Source organism: Trichoplusia ni, chromosome 12 (assembly GCF_003590095.1).
Source record: "Trichoplusia ni isolate ovarian cell line Hi5 chromosome 12, tn1, whole genome shotgun sequence".
Lineage (NCBI taxonomy): Eukaryota > Metazoa > Arthropoda > Insecta > Lepidoptera > Noctuidae > Trichoplusia > Trichoplusia ni.
The window spans coordinates 7,615,735-7,638,061 of record NC_039489.1 but is presented as its reverse complement, the minus strand read 5'-3'; the positions used below and the strand labels follow the sequence as shown (position 1 = coordinate 7,638,061).

The 22,327-nt window shown below is 33.3% G+C and overlaps 1 protein-coding gene across 2 annotated transcripts in view; it reads left to right on the top strand.

Moving 5' to 3' along the window:
* The first annotated feature begins 11,521 nt into the window (after positions 1-11,521).
* LOC113499194 (protein Wnt-1-like) overlaps positions 11,522-22,327 on the top strand; it is a 79,662-nt gene continuing 68,856 nt past the window's right edge. Inside the window, exon 1 of one of the 2 annotated variants that reach the window (XM_026879567.1) lies at positions 11,522-12,034. In XM_026879567.1, the coding sequence (XP_026735368.1) occupies positions 11,967-12,034 (68 nt within the window). In that variant the 5' untranslated portion in view covers positions 11,522-11,966. The remainder of the gene's footprint in view (positions 12,035-22,327) is intronic. The other variant, XM_026879568.1, reaches the window with a different exon arrangement.

Genomic DNA, 22,327 nt, shown 5'->3' with positions numbered 1-22,327 from the left:
CTTATTACGGCGGTCGCGCGGATATCGCACCGGTGCTCGCGGATAATATCCGCCGGTGTCCGCCGATAGGGACGTCCTACAATAACCTGCGTATTTTAGTGTTGCGACCGAACTTGCTAGATCGTGATAGCGTTAGTTTAAGTGGGGATCGAAGGACATAAAGATCCGTAAAGAGGGAAACTTACCCCCCTCATAACCGCACTTGGCCCGTCTTACCCCTAGCAGGTGACTGCAGGGTTAAGTTTAGTTGCTTTCAGTCTGAAACAAAGACAGCTTTAGGAAATTTATATTTTGAAAATACTGAAGATTTTCTGAAATATTTTTGTTTTATTTTTTATTATGCGTCGTTATTTTCTTTTCTATTTTAAAACTTAACTTTGGCTAACTTTGCTTACGTTTTGGTTGTCGAATAGGTAGCAAGTTATATTTGTTTTATTGTAATAAAAAATCTTGTTTTAGTTACGAGAAAATATCCATTTTGTTACTAAAGTTTAATTTTTCCTTCTTCCATTTAATTTATCTACTTAATATCTCCAATCACAAAATTACTAAAAAATATTTGATCCAGTAATGGACAGTATCTCAGTGCACTTGTATCCAAATCTTTCCTCATGATACTCGAATTTTTACAAAATAAATTGCTTAGTACGCACAATGTAAATTTTGCCATTTCAAAAGCTATTTAAATTTTCATTCGCAGGTATTTATCTTAGTTATCAGCCTCTTAATTATAACTCCGAACGTGGGCGTGACGAGATAAGGAAAATTATAACAAGAAACATTTTCTATTTGATAACTAATTATATTGTATGTCAGGTACAAAAGGAAAAAACTGTAGCCTAATTTGTTTCGAAAAGTCGATTTCGACTTAAATAAGTTAACCTGAGAGGTTAACTTATTTAAGTAAAAATAATTAAAACAAAGTATTTAATACAGATAATGTACTGTTGTACCTATTCCAGCTGCTTCTCCATTAGTACCGAAGGTTGACTGGTAGATAATGCCTTGCGGCATTAAGTCCGCCTTGTGTATCACAATTGGACATGAAGATTTAAATATATCATTCTTGATTAGGTGATGGAAACAGTCTGTCGAGTTTGATTGATATATTTCAATACCATTTTTTTATTTATACAACATTTGTATGTTATAAACACCTGTTTACCCCAACACAGAAAACTGTCGTAATATTCACTCATACACCAAAGTATTGAAAGTTCATTGCATAACATAATTAATGTACAACGACGGTGGTCGGACCCGTAGTCCTTCTAAAAGTATTAAACAAGTTAATCGCAATAAACTACCCAATTAATCGCTGATTTAATGGCCACTTTACCTTATTACCAAGTATTTTGTAAACGTTTTATGATATTAACGACGTGTATATGTTTTCCCGGCATTTGGCAAAGCGTAAATTACCTGCTTGGGAATGTAAGTAAGATATAACATATGTACGTTTTGTAGCACTTTAAAGAGTTACTTTACAATTTTTGCCTGTAACTGTAGGTTATAGAATGTTTTCAATCTTTAACCGGTATGATTATGGTTTTTTTTTCAAATTTATATTTGACTGGCTCAAAAAAAAACTACTAAGCAATATAAAGATGGAAACTTTATGGAATCATCAACCGCTAAGAATACGGATGTCCAATATTGTCATCAAACGTTTAGTGGGATTTAAAACCAAAGCAATCTTTAAACTGTTGCGTTTTTTAATTTTATAAAGTGAAAGATCGTAACTTTATTTAAATTGTGGTTTCTTAGGTTTACGCGAATGTTAGACATTGAAATGAAACGAATTTTAATTTTATTTTATTTAAATTGAAAAAAAAGAACATGATTCACACTGCAAGTTCTCTAACAAAAAGTTTATAATACGTATATAATAGATAGTACAAAACACGCTACAAATATACTGAAACAAAACTACTCACACACATTACTATAGCAATATGACTACAATGTTTGTGTGTGTGTGTGGTCTTACAAATTAAACATCAAATTAGCGCCCATACATATCACTTTACCAATCTATTGTGTGGAAACTCAATGTGCTTTGTTCTCGTTTCAAATGCAACCCGATGCAAAATGGCGGCTGCGAAACGTCAACGAAACAACATGGCCGAATGGACGGTTATTGTTTGAACGTTGAGCGACTTTAATAGGTATTGAGGGGAACGTCGGGTTGTTTTAATTAATTATTTGATATTATTGTGGTTCAATAATTATTTATAGGTAAATGGTTAGTGGTCGTTTATTAAATCTTGCGTAAAATAAAACGTGTAAAATATATTGGAAAGTAAGTTATTAGCCGATGAACATATAAAAACGATCCTACGGAATACAATAAAAACAAGTCAAATGCGAGTCGGACCTGCGACACTCACTCATTCATATAATTATCCAAAAGAAAAAAAAAACGATAAAAGATAGATAAAAAATAAGAAAAATAGATAAAAGGTTAGAAAATAGACAATTTTTTTTTTAAGAAAAATAAATGATTTCTGATTTCTGATTGAGATGCAATATCTGGGAGCACGGTAGTGCCCCTCCATTGAATAGTTTACCGTTTTCACCCTAGCGTTAGCGGATCCCAAAAAACGCATCTGAATCTAACAAAACGTCGACCAAAAACTTAACCAAATCATTCTGTCCAATCAATCAGTAATGAGCTAAGATTTAAGTAAACATCCATCAGTCAAATGCCCAGACACTTCATGATTGTTTAGTCTGAAGCCAAATATTTCATACTCTTGTAAACATTACTACGTGTGACGTTAAAATCACAATTCGATTGCGTATTAAAACGTTTATTGTTTTAGTTCTGACGAAAATGTTTTACGTCAAATCTAGCTGTCAGTTTAATTATGAGTTGTTGCTTGTCTATGTTTTGGATTTTTCCCATGCATAAAATAAGAACAAACTGCAAGATATACATTGTATAAATAAATAATCATTGTGTAAATATATTAGAACTTCAAAAAAATATTGTTACGGTACTTACGTACAAATATTTTTTCTTCTAAATAAAATTTACAAAAAAAATACGATCACTACATTACTGAGTCGATTTAAAATGATATACAATAATAAGCTTCGACGAAGTCAAAGAAACAATCGTATTCAGCAAATATCTTGCCAGGCAGTGACCTATCATTTCCGATATGAGTTTAGAAAGCCCTTAAACAAAATGATACTTGAAGCCAAACGTAACACACAAAAAGACCAAGTTTAATAATAAATCGCTACAATAACAAAAGAACACCAGTTAATAAGGTCATACCAATCAACGCTACCAAAAAATAGAAAACTTAAAAATTCTGCTAAACAAATTCACAGCGACTTTTATTATAGCTGTAAATTACTTTGGTTTTATAGGAATAAACATATTAATTGGTTGTAAAAACGTACAATATACATTTTAAAGTTTACACGTATGTTTTATAGAGACGGATGGGTCTGGTTCGAAGCGTTGATTGATAGGAAAACAGTGCGATGATTGAGCGCTGATACAAGCCAGTATTTTGATAAATAAATAGACTAGTAGTGTTGGGAAAGTCTGTTTTGGGAATTGTATCGATAGTTTAGATTTTTTATTTTAGGTACTGTTCGCTTTACATGGTGTTTGTTTATTTAAAAGGAGTGCACATTTTGTAGCTGGACTATTGAATTTTTTATTGATAAAGTTTTCGTTGCTGCTCTAACTACAAATACTAAAGTTTAAGTTCATGGTTAGGCAACGTTTGTTGCGTTAAATGATTTGTGGGGGTGACAGGGTACATATCTTTCAGTGTCGGGTGACCGCACTTGACCGGTTTTTTGCATACAAAGCAGAATACAGATACGGAATACCACAGAAGTACTAAAAACAAGTAGTAATACTAACTTGAAGTAAGATGGGTAAGGCAAGAGTAGAATTTAATATACAGAGACCTGCGTTGATATTGATGTATGTACATATGTATGTATGTATGTTCATTAGACGTTTTGTAAGTTAAACCTGTAGGCTTACGTTCCTTCAACTTAAATAACAGTTACTTAGAAAATATATGTGTATTCCATTAACTGTGCTTGGAGATTTTTTATTTTAATTCCACCATGAACCACTATATTACTACATGACTTTTTTATTCAATCTCCCATAGAGATGTAAGTACTTATTCGGAAGCTATAGTATTTATTCGGTATTTGGAATCTATACTAATATATAAAGCTGAAGAGTTTGTTTGAACGCGCTAATCTCAGGAACTACTGGTCCAAATTGAAAAATTTTGTGTTGAATAGACCATTCATCGAGGAAGGCTTTAGGCTATAAACCATCACGCTGCGACTAAAAGGAGCAAAGATACAATGGAAAATGTGAAAAAAAAACAGGGCAGGTATTAATCATAACTTATATCTTCTACCCACGGGGACGAAGTCGCGGGCAACAGCTAGTCATTTTATAATTCTCGCTTAAATTCCTTAAACTAGATTTAATGGTTTCTCATCGATAAATTTCACAAGAAATAAATGTTACGAGTTAACACAAAACATAAATGAAGTAAATAGACGTAATAAAATGTCGATAAACATGACTGGGTTTTGCATTACCCTATTGCCCAACACTATAAGTGCATGTTAATTGTGTCGAGTCGATTGATTTACTTTAATGTAAACAGGAATAGTATAAATATTTAAAAAAGTATAACATTACTCAAAATTATTTCTGAAAAATATGGTATATTAAAATACAACAATTCGATGCTACACGAAGTAACGAACATAAATTTATCGATATTTCTCCACGAAAAATTACCCCATCACTAGCGTAAAAATCAGTTCAGTGTAAACGATACTCGTTTACCTGCGCGTTGTGTTATTATTCGGGCCATACTTACTCGCCAGGCCATCGTTAAACCGCATGTAATACCATCCAGTAGCTGTCCATATGCTGCCAATAGATGGAGTAGCCGTCATATGTTTGTGATTCTATTTCCATTTCGTTGTTGAGTCAGTGAATGAATGTTTGATATATTTTGAGAAGTATTTAAACGCCTCTTTAGTCTGGTTATTCTTCCTGTCTTGCATTGGCCTCGAATTCTTTACGTTTTTCACGTGATTTGTAGATAGAAATGTACGCGTGTACACTGAGGATACTTACTTGTCCAGAGAAACGTAATTAAAAATAACAGCGTATTGTTTTGGTCCTTTAGAAATCATGTTGGATTTAAGGACCCGCCTAAAGGTATCATTAAGCTTTTGTTTTGTACACAAGGATAACCATGTCACTACTTTAACTTTAAAAGGTTAGCTAGCAGAAATTTCTTGTGATAAAAGTTGTATGCCTGCAGTAGCTCTTGTACCTCATCTAATTTTCTTTTAACTCATATTTGTGCGTGAGGAGAAATATGAATAGTCAAGGTTAGCGAAAATTCATTACCTTAGGTACATACTCCCTTCTCATAGCTAGCACTAATCGAAACATGTCACTAGAATAATGTTCCTTTTAAGTCGGCACTTTCTACCTTATCAGACCTCATGAGCTAGCTGTTCCTAGAAAACCTTTAAACCTAGATGGGATCTTGTGCTCAAGTAATTCTTTGGTTCCTGGTAAAGAACGACCTAATTGAAGACGTGCGTCCGTCCTTTGAGTGTTAAAATGTTTCTCGTTATGGTCCTAATGTCCTATGGCCAATTATTTAATTGAATGTCCTTTTTGAGTTTCCGGGTAAGCGTTCCTTGACTTAAGAGATCTAGGAAAAGAAAATAACTACTTATTGTTGATGTAGGTTTTTCTGTTGTAATCTTGTTAAGGTTCTGATTATTTTCTTTTCAACATCTACTCCGCCTTAATTTTCAAATCCGAATTTGAATAGTTTTCGCTTCGATAACTAGTATTTAAGTTTTTGCAATCTTAAATTTCACATATTTTTTCTATTGGATTTAGTCATAAAATTTAATTTGACTAAGAGTATGTAGTATAGAAATATGTATGACTAACGTATCGTATTTTGTATCTACGTCACGCAAGTAGGTTTTATTTGAAGCAAGGTATAGAGGTACTCTGTTTTTTGCCTCAACCCTTCGGATTGTTTTCAATACCAAGTTTACCGATAGATAAATAGTTGAAAGGATCAAAAATGAAGTACACTAAGGATGAATGTACATGAAGTAACTCCAAGAAACAGTTCCGAACTACAAAATCAAACAAGTAATAGCAGTTACAACTTATTGCACGCAGATCACTTAATCCAGTGACACGGAAATAGGTCATACGCAATCCATTACCGATGAATGATCTACCTCTACCAACGACCTTCAATATGCTGACGAAAGTTTCGAACAAAAAACAAAAACACACATATTACTAAACGCAGACGGGAACGCTCGAAGTAAACAAAAGAATAAAGACACAATCCCTATGAATAAAATAAAAATAGTAAGAGATGATATCGAAGGAACTGGCTGACTATGGAATATGTCGAGTTATTATTCGCCTAATAACTGGATCGTATTAACTTCGGGGCGAAGAGTTCGAAATGGATAGAGATGGCACGTTCGGATTTAAGAGGTATCTTAATTTTATTTAAGGAAATTGTTCTTATACATTTAGCGTATTAATATAATGAGTGATGTTGCAACGGATGGGTATTTTATTGTGGTGGTTTGCACCGCATTCTTGTAAGCCCAGGTTATTGAGAAGGGTAAAATTCTCGGGTGATTATTAACCAATAAGACTCGACAGAGTTCTCCATTGTTTTGGTTAGGGAGGGACCCACCTCCTAGGAGGAGAATGCGGGTAGTATCAGACTCTTACTGACTAAACCCGAAGCGCCGTGCGACGTCAACCGCATTTATAATTTACCAATATCCCTGAAAAACGACTACGAAGTTTATTTTGAAAGATAGACCTTTTCACACCGATATTATAATGTTTGTTTAAATCAATGAAAAATCGTATTCCAACGTTTTTCCCACACGGAAAATTACAAAAGATTTAAAAAAGTTAAGATCACAAGGATCTACATGTTTGCAACAGGAGTAATAAACTTCTGTCCAATTGCGGATAGCCTTTCCTACTTTCAACTATCAATAGCAATAGACTATTGTTGCCTGTAAGTTTGAATACTCTACACAAATTAATATTTTGTTTCATCTTAAGATGGTTAAGCGATAGTTCTCTCCGTCACCAAGAGGTTCCAGAGAGTACCACCACTGAAGTAATAAAATTGCCGCTGTGGGAAAGGGATGCCACTATGCCACGTAGCGCGCTGTCACTCTTCCACGTTTGAAATAATATTACTTTAGAAATGGCGGTGGGCCGTCAGTATTGAAGGATTATTTGGTATTCTTTATAATACGGACAATAATGAAAATGTTCCTTTCAGGTAAGCATACTGTTTAAAACAAATAAAATTTACAGAGATGAGATTCAGTTGCTAAGCAAATATTTTACTACCACAAGTTTTCTTTAAAGGTACATTTTCATAAAATATCCTGTTATCTATTTATGTTCTTACTTTGTTTAACGACAGTTTTTATGGTAAGGTTTAAAGCATAACTTACTGACTTTTCTATTCATATACATTTAAATTGATTTCAATCATCATTAAACATTCTTAGCCTCCGACGTATAAAGGATAGGATGTTATAAGTTTTACGAGTGTGTGTCTGTCTGCGGAATCATAGCTTTCGCATGGATGCACAAATTTTGATCTCGTTTGGGGAATTTAAAAACTGAATCAGTCGAGGTGATCTTGACTGTTTGATGAAAATCAGTCCAAGATAGCCACTGTCCGTATTTTTCTATCTATGCTCACAAATATATTTGTGCCTTACCTTCAGGGCAAAAACGGAATCCAGCGCTCTGCTTCTTTTATGTCAACAGACTGTATCTGACAAACCGTAATAGCCAGACAATAAAAAAAAAGACTGATTATGTATGTATTTTTGTTGCCGCTAACACAAGAAATAATAAATGTATACATGTGGTAGAGTAACGGCTTACGAGTTCTTAAATTCCGATGAAACCCACCTCTTTTCGGGATAAAACGGGTAGTGTCAGACTCTTACTGCATTTGCTCGGTTCGTGGGAATGCAGGGAAATTCATCACGCACCAGACTCATACACACGACACATCACGCTCAAGTCTATCTAAAAAAAAAGAATATAGAATTGTAAACGCCCCCTCTATCCCATTCCTAAGTCTGCCAATCAATGTCTTAAAGGCATTTATAGATTATTCATTTGTATCTCGCAATATCGATTCTTTTATGTTATTGTTTTGTTCATTCTGTCTCCTTAACAGATATCAAACGTAATTGCCAGTTACCGTATGACAAACTTATATTTTTCTGTCACATCCACCCTTATCTCAAACAGTTTGTGAACGATTCATGTTATATCGTCCGCAAATGAAGTTGGCAGATGTTTCAATGCGTTTTCTTCTAACAACTTAAATGTATTGAGTTATGTTAGTTATTAGGATTTGTTCGTTTTCGTTCGATGGAATGTGTTTTGGATCTATTGTTGGCTATTAATACAGTTTTCGATGTTTTTCAGAAGGAATTGTAGATTGTATGAGTCAATGGTAGGTAAAGGATACCATCTCAATTTTAATTAGGAGACATTTAAATAGACCTACAGTCAAATTTTTTAATGCAATCGGGAACTGGAGTCTATGGAGTAATCCCATTAATCATTATATCCAATATATTATGTTTACCTAAAAACTTCGTCGATCGAAACCTCCGCCGCATCAGCTCATGATTAAGAACTCCGGAAACTAGACGGCGATGCCAACAAGTAAGCGGGAATGTAGAAAATCCTTTATTGAAAAAAAATATAATGAATCCATCTTAGGAAAGTCATAACTGAATATTCAGGTCAAATTAAAAAAAAAACTTGAATACGTCCTACGTCCCTGTAGTAGTTAGTTTATACAAACTAAACATTGTAACGAACAAGAACATCAGTGACATAGTTGCAGAAATATTCTAGCTAATGAAATAATGGTGCAAAACAATTCTTGTAACGTTTTAACACAGATTAGTAACAATTGAAGACTATTTACTCCTCGCACAAACCTTGGATTACTTTTATAAATATAAAGGGAAGTAGGAGTTAAGATCGGTCTGCAGACCGGCCTATAATAATGATCTGATGTAGGACGCGTTGAGATAGTCTGAATGAGGTTGGTTTGAGTAAAATTGTCTTGGAAACGTTCAGGTCTAAATTACGGTGATAAATTTTTCGTGTGGTTTTTCTATTGGAATTTCTAATCAGTTAAAACTATAAGTTTGATAGTTCGTTTTTAATGTTGTTTTTTTCTGTATTTTGGTAAAATTGGTTGATGATTTTTTAGACTTTTTGTATCAAGTCCACTGTGTCCCAAAGCTGGGCAAATTCCTCCCCCAAATCTTCCCACGGTTCCCTATCTCTACTTGGGACCAGACCACGCGGCATGCGTTTAGATGGCTTTTATTTCATAATGTCACTTTTTTAATGTCCCTAAATCATCAGTAATTCTTCATCATCATAACGAACATATCATAACATCATCATAACGAATGTAGGTACCTAGTTTTTCTAGTCACAAAGGTCCAAAAAATATTTATTATCCTTAAGTAATCACTGCATTTAAATACTTCCTTTACATTCTATTCAGTACAACGATTTATCTTTAGTTCAACTTAACACCTCTCCAACTATTTGAGTATGTCCACAGTTCCTTACAAAACAAATGAAAAATATATAATTGAATGACATACTACAGTGACACCGTACAATCACTTTGAATCACTTTATTTATTTCCTATCGCATACCGTACTTCCAACTTAAATGATGACTTTAAATACTTTAAATTGTTAAGAAAATCGAATAACATTCTTTCCACTTGCTCCAATTCTTTCATTCAATTATCAACTTTAATCTCATTGGGACACAATTGAAATTAATCCTGATAAAATTCAATCTAAATCCGAATTGACATCTTTGCGATCATTTTGCAAATATCATTGTTAATGTTGACGGCACTATAAATCTTACTGCCATTCAGTTAAAGTTCAAAATCGTTGAACAATGCATCAGTTGCATCTATGGAACCAAATTGAAATTGCGGATGCTCCAAATTTTTATTTTCCTTATTAATATAGTCATTAGGGTCATTATTGTTTTCTTTATTAAAAATAGACCGCAAAATATTAGTTACAATATTCTATACAGTTAAGTCAGCCCGTCGGTCCGTTTGATCTGCTTCAATTACAGTTTTACTGCGATCGTAAACACGGGAAACAAAATGGCTGCAGGTAAACCCTATTGTTATCGTTTTTTACCCTCCACGAGTTTTTTTAGATCGGCTCTCTAAAATTAGTTATGGGCAAAGTCGTGAAGGTATGTCAAGACATCTGCTAAATGTTTTTATCTGCTAAAAGCTTCGCATGTTAAAATGTAGTGTGAAGTGAAGGTTTTGAAACTGATAAAAAGTGGAACATTTAAAGTACTTCTACTAACACTTGATAAACTAACTATTAGTAATTATATCTCTTATAGTCATGAAAATGTATGACTCAAGTGAATAAATTAATGTTTTATCATGCCTATGGTCAAACATCTATGTATACTTCCACGACGTATATTGTATTATCATGAGAGTCTGTTTAAGACATAAGTTCGACGCTATTATTAATAAATATATGACGGACAGTAGACGAACTCTTTCAATGATCTAAATTAATTATACGTCCGCACTACATAAATGGGCAAACTAATTAATAAGCTTTGCATAGATTGTAATAGATATGAGCGCCAAGATAAGCAAATTAGGTTTAGCGTTCATTTTAGAATTGTTCGGAACGGTGAGATATTTATTGTGGAACAAAACGTTTTTCTGAATAAAGGGCCCATAATGCAGCCTTGCGCAACTCCACCGTAATGACTGCACTAAATAAAGATTCCTGTTCGCAAATTGGTTCAAGGACGTTTTCATAAATCCAAAGTGATTGTAATGTTTATTGTTATTATTCAAGATTAGATTTTAGTGTCAAAATAAATAGTCGAACCCAAAAGATTATCTGGGATAATTTTATTAAAGAAATAAACATACACAAAGGCTTAAACAAAATATATTTCGGATTTAAATCCTTAAGGTCCTCATAATTTCCTCAATAAATACAATTTGTTTGGCACTAACGCCTTTAAATCATATCTTTCGATCAGCGAATCAATTTGAAAAATGATAATAACTCAAGGTATTAACCTCATGAGTTGAGGATAAGCCTACAATTGATGACCGCAGACATTTTTCTGCTGCACACAATCCTACTACAAGTTGTCGCAACTTCACACGACTCGATGATTATTTTCGTGTAAATGCCCGTTGACATTTCGCGAGACCGACATTCCGGTCTCTAAAGTTTACGTGGTTCGTAGTAAGGGCTCGGAAGGATGAATTCGTGCAGCAGTGTACTGCATCTACACGCCCTCCGATTCGACCCTTCCCCTTACTGAGAATCCTATGGAATACTTACAAACGGCTTAAAGCAAGCCAGTCTGGTTTTGTGTTTCAATGCGCGCGGATCGCAAGCGCGTCGCGTCCAAACGTAAGCGACTGCACACAAAATCTTTTTTCGATTTTTCTAACAGTTCGAATTTTAAAACGATCTATGGTATCTCGAGTCGATAGTTTTGTTTTTGTTAAAAGTGCTGGAAAAAGTAAACTTTCGCAAAGTTTGTTTAAAAAGTTTTTATTTCTTTTTGGTATTTTTTTTTCTGTTTGCATTACAGTGATTACATTGTTATTTAGACTTTGTGGTTTTGTTGGTGGTTGTTTTTTGTTTATATTTAAGTTGGCGGTTAAAAATTAAAGTTTCAGTTTGTTTATATTTTGCGGTGTTAATGTGAAGTGTTGGGAGTTTAACTTTTGTGGTTAACTAAATAGGATGTTTGTTAAGTGACATTGTACGTTGAAGTTTTGGCACCATGAAGCTTATTTGGAAAGTTCTGTGTACTTTGCTACTGATTATCCAAGCTGTTACGGGGAACTGGTGGTAAGTCAATTATTAATGTTAATAATCTTAAATCTACATTTAAAAATATGTTTTTTTTTAATTTACGAATTTAAATTCTAGTTAGTACGTTTTTACATCTGACTACGATCGAACCCGGTACTTACCGCAAGCGCAAATCGTGTCATTTGTATAGAAAGTGTTTTGTATTAATATTTCTTTAACTCTCTTTTTACTCAAGTAATTTAGTAAATCGTTTCGACATTTCAGGTCAAATTCTAGACCAAATTATAATTTTCAAACTTTTTATTCGTCCACCAAGTTACTATTATTTACGATACACCAAAAATATCTTTAACTCTTGCCTTCCGTTATCTAAACGTAAATTATCCAACTCTACATACAAACATTTCTGCAATAATGTGGCATCTATGCATATTCTGTCAGTTGGTAAAAGATAAGATCATTCAATAGCATCTTCTATTCAAATAGTTTTATCAATATTATCAATAGTTACAAAGACATGTTTAATGTTGATATTATAACTATTAGTACGCTTAACGGTACATCGTGTTATAAATTCGAGGCTAGATAAACTATTATCATTATACATATTTCGTCTATCCGTCACTTCCTTTAAGATTTGCAAAAGTCTTAACTTTTATGTCGAAAATATTAATAAAAAAACTTGATTAAAAAATAATCTGCCTCTACAAGAACCATTTTTGAGTGTGATATAATATATTATTTTGAATTCTTCTAATAGTTTGCTAGTTTATCTTTGAGCATGGAGTTAAAAATAATTGAAATAAGTCGTTTATGATATCAAAGTTATTTGCATACTGGTTTCAAATCTAATCCATTGCAATAATGTTCTAGGTTCTTTTAATGACAATATTATTTAATTTTAAAACAGTGTCTTTCAACAATAAGTCTAAGAACATGATACAAAATATCAACTGTCATAATAGATGATCGCACTGAAGAAAATATAAAAAATATAATTATGTGCAATTTAAAATATTCCCAAAAACAAACTAAAAATATGAACTATTGCAACACATATTTGTTTAACAACTGATGTCGCAACAGCGTACGTGTTGTGTTTTAACCGTTTTGTTTTATTTCCAAATATATTCCTAACGTTCTAAAAATAGCACATCCCTAGCATAAATAATATTTGTTTACATTTCTCATTGCACTGAACATTGTTTGACATTTGGTTGAAAAACAAAACAGATTTATGTAACGCACTAGGGTTTACATTGGCATAAATACGTTTTTGATTTATGTCAAATGCATATAATTTATTGGTGCAATGATTTATTTGATGAATACAACCGAGACTTCTGTTTGACGTTCAGTCATTTTTGTGTCAGTATTCAATGAAGCAATAAAATGTGTGACTATTGTACTAACATCTACAGAAATAAAGAGAATCTGTTTAAAAGTTTTAATTTATCCGCTATAGAAGAATTTCTTACAAACGGTGAAGTAAAATAATAGGATAAAACTTAGATTCCACATATTGGATTCTGTAATCACCAACCCGCAGTGAGCAATCGTGGTGATCAATGCTCAACAGTTGCCTACATAAAAAGGCCTGTGCTTAGCAGAGAGACAATACCCACTTAAAAACAATTTTCTAAAACCAAAGTATGTCTACCAGTGTAATGTGAAACCAGGATCATGATCTAGAAAGACAACTAATAAATAAGGTTAAATAAAGCAACATTTAAATCAAGACAAACGACGGCTGTAAATAATCCTTTTGTATCGTAAAAGTCAATACGGACCATCGGCAGGATAAACCTAAATATGTCTTCATAAAGATGAGAACTACAAACAATTAGAAACAGTAATTATAGTTAGAAACTTAGTATAATTAAGAATCTTGAGACAAAAGATGGCAATGCCGAAGTTTATATGATAAAGAATGAAATGACCAAGACTGCGGATTAAATCATAGTAGAAGAGAAAACGGATCGAAAACTTCAAATATGGGACTGAAATTTCTCTTCTCCTAATTATAACATTCTTTGTGTCATAATTCTATCTGTAGCAACCAAACCCGTCGATAAAGTAAAACAAGAAAGGGAAAGTACTGAAGAACTTGAACTTTCTGAGATTGCCAAAAATGATTTAATAGATAGAAATAAAAGATTATAAGATTATGTCGATAAAGATTAAATTAAAACCAATTTTATTGAGATAGCCGTTTGCAATCAAAACATGGTGTTAAGAAGACGAATTAAAGATTATCATAAATTAGAAAATGGGTGTGAACTTAATCCTAATCTAAACTTAATTTAAAAACATAAAAAAAACAGTCAAGTGCGTGTCAGTCTCGCGAGACTGATGGTCCCGTATAAACAGGCTGAAGAAAATCAAACTTGCGAAAGAAATTCAACATATATTATATCCTATTAAGGATTACCAAACACTATTTTTTTTGTATGCTCTAATAGCAGCTGATACTCTAAATATCTAACTATATATCTATGAATTTCCTTGGATATGTACTTCTGGTTACATAGGTAAATATTGCGGAGCCTTTGTAATAGGCATCACTTTAAAACCCCATCGGTAAGCGAGACTCTAAAAAAGAAATTCAATCATTTTAACGTTATGTCAAGTTTTTTTACAGAAACACTTTAGGTAAGTTTTAAGTGTCAAACACCTATTTACAATTAAGTTACACAGTAAAAGCAATTAGAATAGAGTGCAGGATGTCTATGTCTCACCTACTTCCTTTAGTTTTTGGTGATTTTAGCACATGTTCTTAATTGGCAAAAAATGTATGACATATAGGAAATCGCTACAGCATGAAATAAAAATCGCTTCGAGGAACATGTATCTAATGGCATCATGTGTTTCAGAATATAAGTTTATTTTTTAATTGGCCAGTAACTTTGTCTTTAGAACAGCATCTGAAGTGGTTCGGAGAAATAATTAAGGAAAATTTGGATTGTCCTGGAATTTGTTGTTTGGTTGACAAAATAATAATGTCAAAAGATAATAAACATAGCATCAAATCTAAAAAAGTACGTTCTATATTAGCTGACGCTTAAACGTTGGCAAAAACTTTAGTCCTCAAAAGAAGCCCAAGCCAAAATAACACTGTTTTTTATAATCTTTATTAATGTTTAAGGGGTTTTTAACCACATGGATACGTCAACCCCATTGGACCTTATACAAAATTCACTTACTTACACACAATTTATTTGAATATGTAAATGCGACTGAAAATTGAATTACTGATTAGACACTCGAACCAGACTACATCTATTGTGAATTGATAGTTTCCACATTAGCCCTCCTACATATTTAGCAAAAACGGGTGAATATGGAACAAAATGACCAAATCCCTTTTGCTAAATCTGTCTGGTGTACGGGACCTAATAAACTGGGAGCACCAGACGTTTAACATAAGCAGTAAGGAGTGTCCCTTTGATGTTTCTCTTACAGTTGTAAGTTACACCGATTAGTTAAATTATTTATACCTTTGTACACGAACGATAACTTTCGCTTTTGTTTTATTTTGTGCTGTTGCTTTTGTTTGTTGTAATGTTTTTCTTTTTGCATGATTACCTTAGAAGATTAATGTTTTTCCTCTTTTTTATTTTGAAAATACATGAAGAATTCATAATGAATAAAAACGGTCAAGCGCGACTCGGACTCATGGCACCGAGGGTTACGTACAATGAGTTAAAGTAAAAAAAAATACAGCCAAAAACATCATACGATCTTTTTTAACATTTTATCTATCTCGATTCCTGAGAAACGGCCTAGTGGCAAACATCACGGTATTAATTCTGCTTCTTAGTTTCATAATGAACCATGTTAAGGATGGTTTCAAATCTTAACAAAATTTAGAGACTCATCCGAGGCTATACATATACCTACTACAGCACAAAGAAAAGGCGTTGTAATTGATGTACACACAGAACTATTATAAAGACAGTGAAGAACAGCGTCTATCTACAAAACCCTACCTTAAAAAGACTTTGTGACGTCATGAATCGAAAAATGCAAGTCAACTGATAAATCATTACAGTACAGATGTTTTCGTTTAACATAAACGTAAGCTATTTACAAACAGTTGTAAAGATGATAACATCACGATACGTTTCTTAAATAGTAAAACAATTATTCTAATTACTTCTAGTGATAAACACATTTTACTACTACTACATACTACACTAGCTATTAACAAACCTTCCTGTTGTTTCTTGGGTTCCTTAGCTGAAGGGTAAAAACTGAACTCGTTCACTGAGGCTTCGCTGTCCGTTGTATCCGCTGTAATAACAACAATCAAGGTTAAAATCAGAAGTTTAAATTTAAAATTTTCTGTTTTCCAGGCACTTTTAAAACGTTACAATAATTACTCTAGGTGCAAGTGATGTGCCGATGGTCATACATTTGTTAGTGGGTGACAATTGTCATTTTAAAAAAAGTTTCGCTCTAAGGTATTTAATAAATCTTTTTGTTGCGGGGCTTACAGAAAAAATCTAGACATTGGTATATTTTACTTAAAGACGTTCGTGACATACGATATGTGTTGAATAATATTGAAGGAACTGTAATTGCAAAATGTGTCTAGATACCTGTATCTATATAGGTTCAATACTTCGCCAAAAGCTTGCAAAATCATCTTCCATCCAAAAAGGATCTCAAATAACTTTTTAGAGTCTATTGTCTTATCCTTAAGTACCAAAAATAGTGCACAAATCACCGCATTTAAATACTTGGATCGAACCGAAATGGCCTAATTTACCTACTATGGTAAATGATGATCCCAAAACGTTTATCCTTTCGTAAAATTTGTATAAAGATCGCAAGACAGTCTTTTGTTTAATATGCTTACGCCCGCGCGATTACCCAAAAAGAAGTTTTAATTGTAATGAGGTTTTAGTCGATCAGTATATCAGGCTTATAGCAAATTACGAATGTCCTTTAAGAGATTTTTTATGAGTACCGTTTAGTGCAATTTTGGTGCACAATAAGTTAGAATAACATCTTGATAAAGTTGTATGGCATAACGAAGCTGTCTGTGTGACTGGCATGTATTCTCAAATCAAGAAAAGATGATATAGTACGACCAGATTATTCATAACGGTTCTCATTTAATGGATCTAAACCTACGTAAATTAATAATATTTTGCTGAAAACCAATCGTTTGACGTCGTTATAATTTTATTGGATGCAAAATGACAGCCAAAAGATGGTTAATCATCCCGAAATTAATAAAAAAAGTGTTAAAAATTCCATAGCTAAAAATTCACTTAGTTTTTTTCTCAATGTACTACAAAAACCCAGCCCTCGCTACGCCGCCTGATTTTATTAAACCCACCTTCACCATTTCCATTTTGTATTTAGCATAGTTTAGACGGCAATACAGTACTTGCATCCTGTACGGCTCTAATAATAGTATAAATGGGAATATTTAAGTATAAACAAGAGGACAGACGCACACACATGCTGTTACGGGACGTTAACTTCAAACGGACCGCGACTAACATTTTACTAAGAATCGTAGTATTTTTTGTTGTTCTAACGTATTAAGCGTATCAATTTAGGTTTGCTTGATTTACGTTATTGGTATTTAGTGTCATGTGACGTCATCTTTTCTCGTGGGACCTCTTTTGTTTTTCTCTGTCCTTTTTAGAGCTAATTTGGAAATGAAATTGCAATTCTTGGTAAAGAGTCTGATAAGTGAAGTTAGTTTCTTAATCAGAGAATTCCTATCAGTAATGAAGATACTTAATCTAGGACTTCGTGGACGATATGATGAAATATTTGTTTGAAAATATTTGTTTGATTGCACGGTTAGGCGAGTGGTTGAGGTAACCACGCCAAACCCACTGTGCGCGACATGTCGCGGTTTCAATCCCCGCGTTGCGTTTCTCTGATCCACGAATGCTTGTCCTGAGTCTGGGTGTCTTTGTGCATGTGAATTAAATATTAATGAAACCCCCTGCAACACAAAGATTCATCTCCCTACTGCGGGAGGAGTTTAAAAATGTTAAGTCCAATGCGATAATAACAACATTATTATCAAACTTTCGTAACTATTCCAAATTAAAAGAAAATCTTATTTTATTGTCCAAGTCCATTTCAAACTAAATTTAACATCCACAGGATTGCACAAGACGACCATAGAACCAAATTATTTTCAACCACACCTAAGCTTATGAAATACTCTATAATCCTTGCAGAAATTGCATTAACCAAGTGAACACCCAAATCCCTCGAAGGTACTATTTCTGACACTTTATCGACGACGCACTCGAATCCTTTGGGTATTCATAAGTGACTATTCCGTAAGCATGTCACTATAATTCAAATTGGCATTGTATTGAACAATGAAACAGCGTTAGAGATAAATAAAAACGTTTTGCTTTTGTTTTGTCATGTTTAGACAGATCTTGTAAATAAAGCTTATCTCCTGGCTCCTATAGTCCTATGCATTGGCTTTTGGTACGGCAGCGACATCAAAAGGTAGAGTTTCTTAATTCAGCTGGTACATTTTTACCACCAATAAGTAAAAAGTCCAAGATGCGATATTAAAAAAACTTTTTTTTTAGTGTAAACTGCACAAATTGGAATCTTTACAACAATATTTTTACCATTCGTTCTTTCCTTAGTAGATGCATCGCTTTCCAATGGCAAGGAGTTCCAATATTTCAGTCCAATTGTTATTTAGCTATATCGTCTTCGATTGGCTCTTCTTGCGCCGAGATATGACGGAAGCTCACGATTGGAAAAAACCAAGGATTTTAATCTTAAGATGTTCTTGATTGAAGAAAGTCCTGCAAAATTATCCTTGGTTGCCTTTTATGAGTGTCTCCTGTATTACGGATATCTCTCTAGAATTAAAAGAAAGCAGCTCAACCAAGTCTTTCGAAATGTAAAACAGAGCTTCGTCAAACACAAGTTAACTCTTTCCACGAGATAACAAAATTATCAACCTATTATTAAGTTAGTTTATATAACCAAAATATGCTGACCCGCAGATGTTCGCACTGACAACTTTATTGAGGGTCTGATAATATAGGATAAGTGGTGATTACTTATGAATATTATTTGACACTGTTTTGCGATCTCGTTATTGCTTATTTGGGTACGATAGCACATCATTTACCTCTACAATGAGCTTATAAGACAAGACTTGTCGTTGTGTGAATGAAACGCTGCTTTTTCAAGTGTAGAGCGCCATCTTGCTTCCACAACGACACTGTACCATGATATCTTAAAACAATCTTACTTAACGGTTTCATAGTACAGGTCGGTTTTAAAATTAGGTGTCCGATATTGTTTTGAAAGGTTTATTAGCGATTTGCATGTTCTTTGCATTGTATAAGGAAGGTTTATACTATTATTTACATGTTTAACGTTTTAGGTAAATGTCAAAGGGGATATTTTATTGTGTTGTTGCGAACTTGCGAGTAACCATCTTGTTGCGACATTTAATGTTAGAGTCTTATGTTGAATTTATACTAATTTTGCCTATCCTTACTTGGCATTTATAATTATTTAGAATTAGGGAATTGGTATTTGTTTGGAAAGGTGGTTGAATTTGTATTTTATGGACAGGCAATATTTGAGAAAGTTTTTCATTCAGGAGATAATTTCAAGGGAAGAGACCTGGCCCTTTTTAAAGCTCCACGCGGAAAATATCTTAAATTACGACGACCAATTGCAAAAAAATATATTTAATTTATCTCAAATAAAAACTGCAAAAGATGTTTTCCAATTATTTCTAGACTTCGAAAGACATATTGCAAGATTAACAATATAATAATTTGATAGATGTGGACAATCCTTAGGGATATGAAAAATACAACATTATTTAAAAATCGTTCAAGCTGTATCGGAGGAGTACGGTAAAAACATTATAAGACGATAATTTATATACACACATATACTATAACAAAAGTATAGTAAAGTGCTCTTAAACAATGACTCGCATCTAAACATAACCTCAAATCAAAATCAAATCGTTTTAAGCAAATAGAGCATTTGAAATTTGCATTATGACGTAGTCCGGCTCCCCTTTGAGCGGTGTATTGCGACTGAGCCCACCTACTGGCGGTATGACTAATTATTTACTTAATGTTCACTAGGGTTCGGAATTGTGGCGCGTTTTAGGGTTGGAAATACTATTGTTGAATTTTATATTGATGTTCGAGAAATTACTATTGTTTATCGTGTTCTTTCAATTACTTTCTAGTTTCCATCTGTGTAGTTAATTAAATATTCCATTTTGTAATAATAAATTTCGTGATCCTTTATTTGATAACGGTTCACTTACGAGTATTAATCGCGATAGCCGGAATAGTTCGGACCTAACCAGAGTCTTTAATGAGTGGCTGATGCGGCGGCTGAGTTGGAAATATTCTATTTAATTTGGAATTATTTTTACTTTATAATAGAAAAAGAAGAAGAAATTGAGTATCTCTTGGCAATATCTCGACGTGATGTGTGACGGATCAAAGGATTTAAGAACGCATGCCTATGTTAAAAAGGTTGACCTTCTTTAAGGCAGCTTTTCCACGGAAAAGTCTGCTCTCTTAGAATATTTGTATGGTCTTAAATTTCTCTTAAAGAATTCAAAAGCTGCTTCTGCTAAATGATAAGTTCTTAGAGCAAATTCTTAAATCCCAACAAAATTATCGACATCTCCAATGTGACATATATTTCTAAGCTCGTTGTATAGATATCACCATCTTAAACATTTTCCTCTACAATACTTAAACGAAAGCATCAACCATAACGTTAAGTTACTTTGATATATACATAGTTTACTCATCCAGTACTATGTTATTTTAGTATCGCAACTAATTATGTTTATGACTACCTGACCGCGTACCACGACATCAAAAAGTAATATTTATGCATTTGCGGAAGCGAGACAGCAAGTTACATGGTGTAGAGCGGCATATCGGCATGTCTTTTCTAGGAGTGAAACTTTTTTCTTTGAAGCGGTGTTGGTACAGGGTTTTAATAATTATTATTACATTGCCAAGTACTGTAAGTGCTTTGCAAATAATGTTTATTGTAAATAGTAATTATTGTGTTTACTTAAAGTTTATTTTCTGCATTTTCAATGTATATTTGAATATGAGTAGTAATTAAGATTAAACTTTGTAATTATAAACCTATTTAATAATAAGTATGGTTTTTATCTTGTTTTTAACATTGCGTAATCTAGAAATCTTTTATGGAGATGGTTGAATGGACTTAGCTCAAGTCTTGCAGCTAGCTTTGTTCAAAAGGTCCTATGTTCGAATCCGGGCAGGGATAAGTGTTTATTTTTTCAAATTCATTATATTATGTATTTATTAGAAGAAAATCATCACTTGCTAAAAACGGTGGAGGAAATCAGCCCAACTGAGGTTTTTTCAAGAGGGTGTTTTTCAAACTCGTTTTCTATAAATTATTAAACTCAGATAACATTGTAGAAGCATTTTCTGTAAATAAATGTTTAAAACATCAATACCTACTTTTTTGCATACAAGCATTTTTCACAAAGGGTAAAATAACAAATTAAAAATCAATACAACAAAATTTCATTACAAAACTGTTTCAAATATCAATCAACAGAATGCCCCAAGCGATATAGGGTAACATGCACTTTGTATATCGTATGTCACGAACCCTTGTTTTATAATTTAGTCCGTAATTTGACATTAAACATGTGAGCAGACTCAACAATGGTTGCGAACAATGTTACAAGCGAGGAACATAAGAGATATACGGGGGAAGTGCCCCAACATTAGCGTACAGAGGACTACCAGCACATCTTAAAGTAATAAATCGCAGTCACTCGACTGCAATGCGTGATAGTGTACTAAATTATGTAGAGCACCGTCTCACTTTCATTACTAAAATTATATTAGTTTAAAAGGTGAATGATTAGGTCTAAACAATGATGCATCGGATTAGAATCTAAAAGTTTTAAATGTACGCGAATGACATTCGTTTTCGACAAGTGTTTTGAGTTTGACTAACATTTGAGAATGGGAATGTACTCATTCACTCTCTGATCTGGCCCATGTTTAAATACATAAATATTCTAAAATGTAACCTTGATTTTCGGTTTTGATATGCAAGCGCGATGGCAGCAATAAAAATGTGTTTTAATTCTTGTGGTATTGAAAAAGTTGATCGTCATCTCCTGACATGGCCGCGCGTGAGTAACGTGAATGTCGCTTCCTTCTCTCTCTTTTATGATAAATGTTAACAAGCGATAACATGCAAACTGTCTACAATACAAAGAGACGCATTGTGAATGTTGGCCCAATGTTTGATCAAACAACCCTTGCGTATTGC